The sequence below is a fragment of the Balaenoptera borealis genome (genome assembly GCF_965194805.1).
Source record: "Balaenoptera borealis genome assembly, chromosome: 7".
NCBI classification, from domain to species: Eukaryota; Metazoa; Chordata; class Mammalia; order Artiodactyla; family Balaenopteridae; genus Balaenoptera; species Balaenoptera borealis.
Genome location: NC_138864.1, coordinates 125,624,442 through 125,637,745, shown reverse-complemented (window position 1 = coordinate 125,637,745; position 13,304 = coordinate 125,624,442). Strand labels below are relative to the sequence as shown.

Sequence of the window (13,304 nt, the reverse complement as noted above, 5' to 3'; positions counted from 1 at the left end):
TGAGTACTTTCAACTTCCTTGACTCTTTAAATCCTAACCTACTTTGCTAACCGCGGTTAAACCCAGCTGTCTACTTTCACTGTCTGTCCACTCAGCTGAATATTGCTAAAGAAAATCACAACCAGGCCGACTGATTTCATTTTAAATTTGTAACCATCAGGTTCAAGTGGACTCCCAGGCCACTTGTGTTTTTCTAGTAATTCATTCACTTTCTCCCTACAAAACACCTGTCGTCAAATCCAACCTTACGCCTGAATTCCAGACACATGTGTTCTAGTATCTTCTTGACATACCCACGTGGATGTCTCATAGGCATCCCAGACTTAACATTCTCATCATGATTGACTCCTGGACGCAGAGAAAACATGAGAAAAGTTTTAATATGCCCTACACTGAAGTCTTGGTTTACCACCACACATGTACACCCAGCCCCAACCTGCTTCCTCCCAGGCCTTCCCTATCTTGTTAAATGGTGAATTTGTTCTACCTGTTGCTCAAGCCAAAAACTAAGTCATTCTTGAATCCTCTTTTCCTCCCATATCAGCCCACATCCATTAGCGCATCCCGTTTTCTCTGCCTTCAGTATATATCATGGATTTGACCACGTTTCACTACTTTTTACTGCAGCCATTCCTATTCCTAGTAACCATCACCTGCTTGACTGCAGTAACCTTCTAACTCAGCTCTGCTCCACCCTTTTCACACTTATTCTAATATATTTTCCACACAGTATCCAGGGTGATCCATTCAAAATGTAAGCAGACTCTACTGTTCAAAGTTTTCCAGAGGCTCCTGTATCATTTATAGTAAAATCCAGAATCCTGTTTCCTCCACTGATGCATGATTTGCAAATTGTATGATTTGCCCTTCAGCCCCGCCTCGGATCTCTTCTCCTGCCTTTCTGATCTCATCTTCCACTCTCCCTCACTCTTCTTCAGACACACTGTTGTCCTTGCTATTCCTTGAATGTGCCAAGTGTGCTTCAGCCTCAGAGCCTTTGCAGTTCCTTCAGAAATTGACACGGTTTGCCGCCTCACTTGCTTCATGTTTCTTAGAGGAGAAGCTTTTCCATCCAGTATAAGGAGGTTCTTCCTACTGTTAATCTTTATTCCTTTACTCTGTTTCTGTTTCTTTTTCTTCTTTACCCTTACCACATCTGACATCTTATATTGTTTATATGTTGTCTTCCCACTTCCCACCCCTGCCATTGAAGGATCATGATTGTTCTCTGTTGGGATTACCCCTTTAAGTCTCAGTGTTTAGAACAATATTTAGCCCACAGTAGGTGCTCAGTAATTGTTTAATTATAAATTTCATGCCTTCCCTTTCTTCCTTCTTTCTACCTTGCCTCATGTGTCATTGAGAAAACAAACAAAAAAAATCACAGGAACTCCCTTATTTTTTCCTGTTGTCTGTTACTGATTTCTAGTTTGTTTCCATTATAGTCAAACATACTCTGTATGACTTCAGTTCTTTTATGATTGTTGAGGTTTGTTTTATGGCCCAGGGTGTGATCTAGCTTGATGAATGTTCCATGGGCACTTGAAAAAAAAATGTACACTCAGCTATTGTTGGGTCAAATGTTCTGTGTATATGAATTAGATCCTGTTGGTTGTGTTGTTCAGATCTTCTAGTAGGTCTTTTGGTTTCTGAGAAGTGGGTGTTGAAGTCCCAACTATACTTGTGAGTTTGTCTGTTTCTCCTTTCAGCTGTATGAGTTTTGCTTCATGTATTTTGAGACTGTGTCTGATATGTACACATTTAGGATCACATGTCTTCCTAGTGAATTGATGCTTTTATCATTACGTAGTGTCCCTCTTTGTCTCTAGTAATTTTCTTTGCTCTGAAGTCTACTTTATTGGGTAGTAATATAGCAATTCCTGCTTTTTCATCAAGTCTGTATTGATAAAAAGTACATGTACTGATTTTCTCTGAATTCCCTCCTGCAAAGTAGAATATTTTTGCTTCTGAGAAAGGGCAGCTTCTCCACTTGTGATATGAATTCCATCCACCCCACTCCACCCCCTCTAGGACATCACTCCTGCAGGTATCGCCACTTTTTCTGTCTTCTGCATCTGCAGTCTTCTTTCTACCAATAATTTCCATCAGTATCCTAACATAAAGCAGTACACACAAAACAAACCAGAAAACTCCCTACACACCAGCCCCTACCAGCCCCATTCCCTTCCTCCTCTGTAGAGCCCTCCTCCCTTGTACTCTGGCCTGAGTCTGCTTTTCTCTCATTCACTCTTTAGCCCACTGTAATCTGGCTTCTGTCTCCATATTCCACCAAAAGTGCTCTTGTCAGGGTTACCATCGAACTTCATGTTGCCAAATGCTCATTTCTAAGCACCCCTCCTCCTACACTAGAAACAGCAGAATATGCACTTCCTGCAGGCAAGCTGTCAGGACCCAGGATGGGGCCAATCAATGTGTGTCTAGTTCCTGCTCTCAAAATAACCCATCAGAAAAACCTCTTCTTCCCTGGGGAAGAGAGAACAGGAGGATGGGAGCATACACCAGAGGTGTTTCTCCAGTAGAGTTCCTCACATACAAGGGAGGTGGGGGAGGGGTAAGTGTCCCTCCAGTGTTAAGCTTCTGCAGTTTCGATTCTGTGCTTTATTGTCTCTTTCTGGGATCTTGCATATAGTTGATTTTTCTGTCTAAATGACATTTTGAAGCATAGTCTGATATAACTTCCTAGTGAAATCTTAACTATACATTTAATGAAATTACTAACTTGTGGGCTGTCATAAATTTAAAATTTAGTCCTTATAAATTCTGCTAGAAATGAATGCTTCTTAGGTACGTATAGTAATTTTTGCTTGACTTTTTATATATCTATTTTTCCTTCTTATAGGATGATTGCTTTTTAAAAAATATTAGTTATAAAGGCAGCAGCTCTTTGGGGACTATACTTAGAAACAATGGAATTTTTATGATTTAGTATTCGAGTAACAATTGTCTTTTCCATATAATTTAGACGAAAGCTTTATTAAGAGCCAGGCCTAGTACTCTGCCCTGAAGGGCAATTGAATTTTCTAAGTGGCAGAGGAGCCTAATTTCACAAGTGACAAAGAATTAGTCCGTGAATTTAAGGGACTACCATGGTAAGGGCCAAATTTTGCATTGATCACATACATGTTAACATAGCTGCTGCTTTCCCTTGCCATCTTACACATTCCAACTCCTCTCTTACTTTCTGTATGTTATAGTTAACACATATTTGCCTGGAGTGAATTTCCTCTGTATCTATGTAATAAAACTACTAAGAATTGTATTCAGTTTGTAGTGGAAATCTAGGCCTGTTATAGGGCAGGGGTGGGAATATTTGGTTTAGAGTGTTAGCTTCTTTAGGTAGACTTTTTTTTTTTTAAATAAATTAATTTTATTTATTTATTTATTTTTGGCTGCACTGGGTCTTTGTTGCTGCGCATGGGCTTTCTCTAGTTGCGGCCAGCGGGGGCTACTCTTCGTTGCGGTGCGCAGGCTTCTCATTGCAGTGACTTCTCTTGTTGCAGTGAGCGGGCTCTAGGTGCGTGGGCTTCAGTAGTTGTGGCATGCGGGCTCAGTAGTCGTGGCTTGCTGGCTTTAGAGCGCAGGCTCAGTAGTTGTGGTGCACAGGCTTAGTTGCTCCGTGGCATGTGGGATCTTCCTGGACCAGGGCTCGAACCCGTGTCGCCTGCATTGGCAGGAAGATTCTTAACCACTGCGCCACCAAGGAAGCCCCTTTAGGTAGACTTTTATACTTAACTGGTTTGAAACCTTGCTGCTGGGGTCCATCTGCAAACAGATTTAATCACAAAAGGTCAGGGGAAATGAGCCTTTATCCAAATGACAATTACATACACGTTTGCCTTAATGTCATTCATTTCTGGTTAACTTGATCTTTAAGCTCTCCTTCCTGCTCTAGTGTAAGCTTTTCCATGACCAAATGATGTTTTAAAACATCTGTATGATATGTATTCTACTTAACAGGCATTGAAGGTATATGATTGTCTATAAAACAGACTTTTGTTAATGAGTGTTAAGAACTTTGATGATAGCTGTAAGAATACTGAAGGACTTTTGTTTAGTAGAAGTTTGCATAGGTTGTCCAAACATGTGAAAATCTATGCAGTTGGAGGCTCTTTTTATTCTCCATCCTCCCCTAATTCTACCGACCTGTGACCTGTTTACCTTCAACTTAATAGGCAGCTACTAAGTTTCTGCCAAATGTAAAGCATTTTGGAATTGGTGGTGAGCCAGTTCCTTTCAAGCTCTTAGATCCAGATGAGGGAGACTGGTAGGTAATGTGTTCCTAAGTATAGGAAGAGCTTCGTGGAAGGAGCTGGCCCTGAGGAATGTGTAGAATTTTCATTCATTCAATAGTCTAGGCCTTAGAGCATTTAATTGAGAGAACAGGGAAAGGACATTGCTCTATCAATGAATATTTTGTATGTGCCTGAAAGAACTGCATGCTAAATCTCTCTTTCAGAGGTAAAGTTGCCTCTCACACAGATTAGAATCGACTGTCCCTTTTTTATGCCTTCACAGAGCCCCATGTTATTTCTATTGATATTATAGCACCTACAATACTTTGTTGTACTTTTTAAACCTTTGACTCTCCCTCATTAAATTCTTTGAGGATAGGAACTGTGTCTGTTGTATCTATGTAAGTAAGGTGTTGTATCTATGCACCTTACTCAGTTCCTGGAATACACTTGACTTGCTTGAAATTTTTACCAATGAATATCTGTATAATTGAGTATTACCCCTTTTGCAGACTGTATACTAGCTCCAGTATTGATGTTGCTGTTGAAAACATTTGGGGCTCCTTGTGGTGTTAGAGGGAGTGCTAAGAGAGATGGTTGAGAGAGACCAGATAATTGCCTAGACAGGACTTCAGATTGGTTTGATATTCAGCTGAGTAGGTCCAAAAAGTGTCATCCCTGTACTCAGATTTTTTCAGACTCAGTGATACTGATTCTGAGGCTCTGTAGCACAGGGGAAGAATTCCAGGCTTGGGGAGCCGGAGATCTCAGTTAAATCCCAACTCTGGCGTCTACTAGTTTTCTCATCTGAAAAATAGAATGATAACAAATAGAGTTAATGTGATAATTAAAAGAGATAATGTATATAAATTATGTACCACAGCAAGTACAAATAGTAGCTATTATTAGATAGCTATTGTTATGATAATAAAACCTGGCAGATACTGATTTACAAACCAAATGCCAAATCTATTAATTTACAATATTAGTGAAACTGCCAGATAGAGTAAAATTGTTGTGTCCACTGTGTATTCTTTCCCAGTTAGGAAATTTGGGCTCAGAAAGGTTGCTTAGAGAATCAAGAGAAATAGTTGAATTATCTTAATAGCTACCATCAACCAAGCTTTGTTTGCCTGATGTGTTAGTCTTCCCTAAAAGGATTAAACTATCATGTCAAACAGAACTTACTTTGGTTCCCTTTACCCTGGCTTAATTTACTCTTTGCCCTTCTGAAACTCTAGATTGATTATACCTTGCTTCTTTCAGCTTATTCCTCAAATCTGGACAACATCGTTCATTTTAGTTTATATAATGGTCAGGTTAATGCCAAATTTTTAGGGTATTTTCTGCTTAGGTTTGGAAGATATCTCATCCCATCAAGTGACTTCTATAAATTGTTAATATTATCTATTTTTGTCAGAGTTAATCTATTTCCAGGTTCTGGGAGGTACTTTCACTTCCTCTGTATTTGGTATACTCTGCTTTTGGCATTGTAAAACACTGTTTTGAAATTTCTCATTGATAGGTAGTTTTCATCCTTTGAAAATGAATTTGACTTTTTAGTAATAGTGGAAAGTCAGATGCAAATCGGCAAAGTCAGCCAGTTTGATAAGAGGAGTAATACCATTTTTATCTAAGAATCATGTCAATAAAATTCTAATCCTTTTCTGAATTCTGTCTTACAAGGAATTCTCCAGAGGAAGATTCTAAAATATCTTGAGCAATGACAGTAAGGGTAAACAGTTGGAGTAACTTCTCACGTTAATCATTCTGATGAGGACGTTGGTCATTTGTATACATGCTTTTTAAAACATTTTATAGTCATTTCATGTGTTCCATCTTGCCCACGCAAGTTTCTCTGTCTTCTTCTTTTGGACCCTCAACCTTCTAACCCAGTGGTTCTCATACTTCTTGGCCTTAGGACTGAATTACAGCATAATGGTTCAATATTTGTATGTAGTACAAAATGATCACCACAGTAGTTCCCAGTGAACATCCATAACCAGAAGGGTTGTTGTTTATGTGGGTTATATCTGTCAGTGAAATGGAGAAATTTAAAATATTTACTGATTTCACCAATGCTTTAAGTATTGGGATGCTGTCAAGCTCACAGGAGTGGATAAAAGTTTTCCAAAATTCAAATTTTATCATTGGCAACAAATACTGTCAGTTAGTTTCCTTAAAGTGACCAGCTGACTTTGTTTTCAGTAAAATGTCTGCCAAATAACAAAGTCTGTGTAATCCTAATTTGTCTATCAGCCATTCTTTCAAATAAAAGGGTGTTCTATGAAAAAGTATCCAGCTCAGGTAATCACACAAGTGCTTTTCCTAGAGAAAAACCATTGTATTTCAGTTTGGAGCAAAAGTGCTTTCTTTATCTGTGTGTGAAGTTGGGGTGAGTCCCCAAGACTGCCTTCACTTCAGACACCAACTACAGAGTTCCAGGTCCTCATGACCTCACTCATTCTGACACTAGTTGCATGTTTGGGGGTCCCCAAGACCACCTTCAGGTTCAGTGATTTGCTGGAAGGACTTACAGAATACGCTGAAAGCTTAGTCATGGTTATAGTTTACTACAGCAAAAGGATACAGATTAAAATCAGCCCGGGGAAGAGATATAATGGGACAAAATCCAGAATCCCAAATATGGAGCTTCCAGTTGTCCTGTCCTAGTGGAGTATGGACGGTGCTAGCTTTCCCCAGCAGCAGTGGGGGACAGTATGCCAACCAAGGAAGCGCCCCTGACCTTTGGTGTCCAGAGTGCTCATGGGGCTTTGTCAGGTAGACATTGTCAGCCCCCAACCAGCTGGCCTCTGTGTCCAGCCACTGATGCAGAGGTTGAGCCGACCCAAAGCCCTCACCTTCGCTCACGTTGTGAGACTACCTGGTGTGGCTCAGGGCCCCCAGGTAAACAAAGACACTTTTATCAGCAGGATTTTCCAAGAGATTTAGAGATTATCTCCCAGGAGCCAAGGACAAAGGCCAGACCTCTCTTTGGTCAAGGTTAAATTCTTTCCTACTAATATGTTTCCCACGTCATCACAGGGAATATTTTCAACAGTACTCAAAGGTTATGATTTAATATAGAGTTAATAGTTTTTACTGCCACATCAAAAACATTCTTATGCAAAGATAGTTTTGCTTGCTTGTTTGTTTTTCTGCGAGTGGTGAAGAATACCATGTGTACTAATATGGTTTGATGCCACTGCCTTGATTGTGCTGGGTGCCAGCAGTTTTACCTACCTTTGCTGCTGCACCATCAGTGCACGTGTCAGCATAGTGAGAAAGACAAATAATGTCTTAATATTTATGAACATAATTGACCACAGGTACACTCTCAGAAGCTCTGCTCTAGCTCAAAGCACTCTTGAGTGTAGTTAGCAGTCTTTAGCTTGTTTTGTGATAAAATCTCATCTCCTAGAGGACCTAACTGCAGGTTCTTTGAGGGTAGCTTAATTATCTTCATTTCTGTAGTCTCCATTTTACCTGCCATAGTGCTTTGTACATAATAGACATTCAATAAATATTTGCCAAATTAATGTATAGAACCTTTTCATCACTGCAGGAAATCTTTCCAAAACTTTTGCTTCTGTTTTAAAAAAAAAAAAAAACCCCACAAAGGATGACTGCTTTTCTTCGTTTGTGGTACGCGTTTTTGTTGTTTAGAAGGGTTGTCAAATCTGTACTGTTTCCTTAGAACCTTGAGAATCAACTTTGATTTTATTTCCCACGTTGACATTTCAGTCTGTCTTGGAATTTTGCTGCCTGTAGTTCTAGCTCCTTCTGTCTTGGTACAGGCACTTCTCCACATTAGTGTGACAGACTTGAGCCTTTTCTCCACATCTGGCTTTGCTCTCAAATCTATCCCCTCGTAGCCACCAAGATGATCTGTTTGAAATGCAGATAATAATAGCTTATGCTTACTCTGTGCCAGGCACTCTTGGAACACATTGAATCCTCAACAGTCTTGTGAGGGAAATACTGTTTGTTTTGCTCACTTTACTGATGAGAAACCTCAGGCCCAAAGACCTAGCTGTCTACTCTTAACTGTTCTAGATTGCTTCTTAAAACCCCTTGCTCTTATCTACAAGCCAAAGAGCAAACTCCTAAAGGTGACATCCAAGACCCTTTGTGATCTGACTTCGGTTCTTTTAGGACTTTTCATTATCTCCTGCCAGTTTTGTGCCACAAGCTCTAGCAATTCAAATCTGCTTATAGTTTACCCACACACTGTGCTGTTATAACCTTTGCACCTTGGCTGATGTTGTCCCATCAGCCAGGTATGCCTGCTTGTGCCCTGTTCACGAATTCACGAATTCACGTGGGAGCTTCTCAGGGAAGTTTTTCTCCACCTTTCTCCATTGTCCCCTCCCCTCCCCTCCCCTAGATAAGGAGCTGGCGATGTAATGGGCAGACAGATTAAAAGCTGATACCTGATAACAAGTGTGGTGGGCAGAGTGAGAAAGGTAATTATAATGAGGAAGGAAGGTAAATACTTTGCAGTTAGCAGTTTGGTCCTGTGTCCCAAAGACCCTATCAGCTTCTTTGAGGGCTCATTTTATACCAACAGTATTTGGTACGTTAACAAAAAATAAAGTGTTTTCTGAATAAATGAATACAACTTTTCTCCTAAACTATATTTTCTATTTCATAATTTCCTTCAGATCCTCAAAATGATGAAAAGTCTCTTACAGACTTTCGGAAAATTGAATAAATGTCGATTTCTAGGATTTTATATTTTTAAACAATGAGTTTTCCTTCTCTTTTTTTTCCCTTTCTCAAGCTCCTTGCCCGACTGGAAGGTAGAAGTTCCTTGAAAGAAATAGAACCACATCTGTTTGCTGATGAAGATTCACCTGTGCATGGTAAAAACACAATCTCAAGCCAAAATACAGTGTCATAAATTAAGTTTTATAAAACAAGTTTTTCCCCACATATATTCATATACATACAACACACTTCTAGCAACAGCCTATATAGGTTAAACTGTGAAATTAAAAACTGAGAAAGATGATGATGAGACTTTTTTTTTTTTTTTTGATGAGACACTTTTAAGCCTTCATTATCTGTGTCAGATGAGATGAGGTTTGGTTTATTTGCAGTTAAGTCTTCAGTATGAAAACCTCTTTTATCGCAGCACAATATTTAATGGGAGTTTTGTTATTTATTTTTATTCTTTACAAGTTTGAGAATCCCAGGAAAGTCCTTCGGTAGTTGGTAGCTCTGTTAATATTTCTGCGATAGGGAGAATAATACCCACTTGTTTTACTGGCCCCTCTACACGAGGGAGAACTAGAAAAAAGGTAGTGTGCTTAGGTGGTTTTCTTCTTTGTTAATATAACAGCCTTAAAGAAATACAGTTCACCCATTTAAGTGTACAATTTGCACACTTAGGCATCTGTCGACACAATCAATTCTAGAACATTTTCTTCACCCCAAAAAGAAACCGTTGCCTATTACTAGTCACTCCCCATTTCCTTTCACATCCCTTAGCTCTAGGCAACCACCAATCTACTTTCTGCCTCTGTAGATTTGCCTTTTCTGGACATTTCATGTAATTGGAATCATACAGTATGTGGTGTTTTGTCACTGACTTTTTCCACTTTGCTTAATATTTTCAAGATTTATCATATTGTAGCATGCATCAGTAGTTCATTCCTTTTTATTGAATAATAATATTCTGTTGTACCCATTCATCAGTTAGTGTGGACATTTGGGTTTTTTCTACTTTTTGGTTGTTACGACTAATGCTGCTATGATCATTTTGTGTACGAGTTTTTCTGTGGAGAAATGTTTTCAGTTTCCTTGGATAATACCTCTGAAAGGGACTGCTAGGTTGTATGGTAACTCTGTGTTTGACCTTTGGCAAAATTGCCAGACTGTTTTCCAAAGTAGCTGCTTGGGAATTTACACATTTTACTTGCCACTATCAGTGAAGTGTATAGTGGTTCCAATTTCCCCACTTCCTGCAAACATGTTACTGTCTGTCTTTTTGATTATAGCCTTCCTAGTGAGTATGAAGTGATACCTCATTGTGGTTTTGATTTACATTTCGCTGATGGCTAATGATATTAAGCATCTTTTACCACAATAAAAAAACAAAATGTCCTTCTTTGTCTCAAATAACAATTTTTGTCTTAAAGTATATTTTGTCTGATAGTAGGCTAGCCACTTCAGCTCTCTTTTGGTTACTGTTTGGTTACTATCAGCCTTGTGCCATGAGATGTAAAGTGTGCCCATTGTAAACAACCTATAGTTGGATCATGTTTTTTTATTCCATTTTGTCAATCTGCCTTTTGTTTGGACAGTTTAATCCATTTATTACTATTATTAGTTAAGATAGGGTTTTTGACTGCCATTTTGCTATCTGTTTTATATGTGTCTTACGTCTTTTTTGTTTCTCTGTTCATCCTTTACTGTCTGCTTTTGTGTTAAATAGATATTTTCTAGTGTAGCATTTTAATTCCTTGTCATTATTTTTACTTTTTTTTTTCTTTGAGTTATTTACCTCGTGATTGCCCTGAGGATTACAATTACCATCTTAATTTATAACAATCTGGTTTGGATTAAATACCATCTTAATTTTGATATTTTATAAAAAAACTTTGCTACCGTATAGCTCCATTCCTGTCCCCTTCCTCTGTGCTGTTTTAAATTACATATTTATACACGGTATGCCCTTAAACACACTTAAAAATTTTGCTTAGTTAAAATCATTAAAATTACTTAATGCAGTTGTTTCTTAAATCAGATGAAAAAATAATTAAAAATATAAAACACTTATATTGTCTTTTATATTTACCTATGTAGTCCTATGTTCTTTATTAACTCATTTGGATTTGTTACTGTCTACTGCTGTCCTTTCATGCAGCCTGAAGGACTCCTTTTAGTATTTCCTATAGAGCATATCTGTTAGTTAAAAAAAAATTCTAAACTATCAATAATAAATGACAAATTTTGATCAAACATGTTAGACAAAAGATTGAACTGTTTTTATTCTATCAGAAAGGATATTATTAAGTTGAACCTTGCGAAACTGACATTAAAACATAGGTTCGAGGACTTCCTTGGTGGCCCAGTGGTTAAGAATCCGCCTGCCAATGCAGGGGACACGGGTTCCAGCCCTTGTCCAGGAAGATCCCACATGCCATGGAGCAACTAAGCCTGTGTGCCACAACCACTGAGCCTGTGCTCTAGAGCCCGAGAGCCACAACTACTGAAGCCCGCGTGCCTAAAGCCTGTGCTCCCCAACAAAGAGAAGCCACCGCAATGAGAAGCCTGTGCACCGCAATGAAGACCCAGTGCAGCCAAAAATAAATAAAATGAAAACAAAAAAAAAATAGGTTTGAAGCACAGCTTATACATTTGAATATTACATTTATAGAAACTTTAAAAACACCATTATGTTCAGTCACTAACAAAAAAGTTTACTTAAAACTATCATAGCTCTTAGAGCTATAAAACTGGTTAGATGGAAAAAAAGAACTGGTTAGATGAATATTCATTGGAGCAACAGCATACATAAGACTGGGATTATAAGAGTTATTTATCAACCACAGCAGTTTATCAAAAACTGTTATAGGGAAGCTCAAGTTGAAGCAGTAAGCAATTTAGGTGTTACAGGGGTCTCTAATGCTGTTGTAAAACATATTTTTAATACTTTTTTTGGATAGTACTTATTCAGTACCATATACAGACTCATTACCACTTCAGTACTATAATGATTATACTCTGCAAATTCAACATATTTGTTATACAATTAGTAGGTTGGTACCTAGATGATGTATTTTTTGGCTTTTCTTTCTTTTACTTATTTTGAAGGCTCTTTAGATTCATAAACTCACTCCGACAATCTGTTACCCAAACCCCTTATGCATTCTATTTGTGAGAGTAACTATCAAGGCCAAACCATCCAGATTTTCTGATTTAGTTTAATTTGTCTAATGTCAAACTGTAGAGGTGATTTTTTTTGGGGGGGGGGGGCTGTTTCCTTTAACTACCAGTTGTAATATGCAGTACTTTGCCTGGACTAGGGTGAGATTTTTTTAACAGCTTGCAGAAACTTACGAGATAGTGATTCAGATGCAGTTAAAAGGACTGTGTCTCCTCTACAGAACATAATGTTTGAATATTATTATTATTATTACTTTTTTGGCTGCATTGGGACTTCATTGCTGTGAGTGGGCTTTCTCTAGTTGCGGTGAGTGGAATCTACTCTTCGTAGCAGTGCACGGGCTTCTTATTGCAGTGGCTTCTCTTGTTGCGGAGCACAGGCTCTAAGTGCGTGGGCTTCAGTAGTTGCGGCGCGAGGGCTCAGTAGTTGTGGCTCGCAGGCTGTAGAGCGCAGGCTCAGTAGTTGTGGCTCATGGGCTTAGTTGCTCTGCGGCATGTGGGGTCTTCTGGGACCAGGGATCAAACCCGTGTCCCCTGCATTGGCAGGCGGATTCTTAACCACTGCGCCACCAGGGAGGTCCCTGAATATTATTTTTGATCTTATGATTAGATAGTAAATGTTTATAAAAATCAATGAAATTGATTTCAGTTCATCATTAAACATATTTGCAGGGACTCTAGTACAAAAAGTTAATGATAGTATTCATGTGTAATTTCCAAGTTTGCAGATTTTACTTACCCAGTTGTTATAAATGACCTTTCCCCCCACTTTGCTATTATTCTGTGAAAGGACAGGAGGGTTTCTATCTACCTAACAATCTCTTAGCCAGCCTTAAACTTTGCCTCAGTTTAACTTGTGCTGAACCAAGGCTCTAAGGAGTCCATATTTACACCACACCAGCTAGTGCTTAGTTAGCACATGGATTCAGAAAGCCTTGTTAAACCATGTAAGAAAGCCTTACTCTTTTGAGTTATGATGAAAAATGTTCACGAGCACCACCCCTCTCTCCAAGAAGATACTTGGCAAAGTGTTCATTTTTTCCCCTGTTCTGAGAATTCCAGAAAATATCCAGAGATATCTCACAGTTACCCTCTGACCAATACCATGTATTTCTAGCTCTCTGTGGAGTCCCTCCTCTTTTACTTCAGAATATGTTA

The 13,304-nt window shown here is 38.7% G+C and overlaps 1 protein-coding gene across 4 annotated transcripts in view; it reads left to right on the top strand.

Moving 5' to 3' along the window:
• Positions 1-13,304, top strand: part of XRCC2 (X-ray repair cross complementing 2) — an 87,258-nt gene that overhangs the window by 69,055 nt on the left and 4,899 nt on the right. For all 4 annotated transcript variants that reach the window (XM_082399009.1, XM_082399010.1, XM_082399011.1 and 1 more), the window contains one exon: positions 9,037-9,118. In XM_082399009.1, the coding sequence (XP_082255135.1) occupies positions 9,037-9,118 (82 nt within the window). The remainder of the gene's footprint in view (positions 1-9,036; positions 9,119-13,304) is intronic.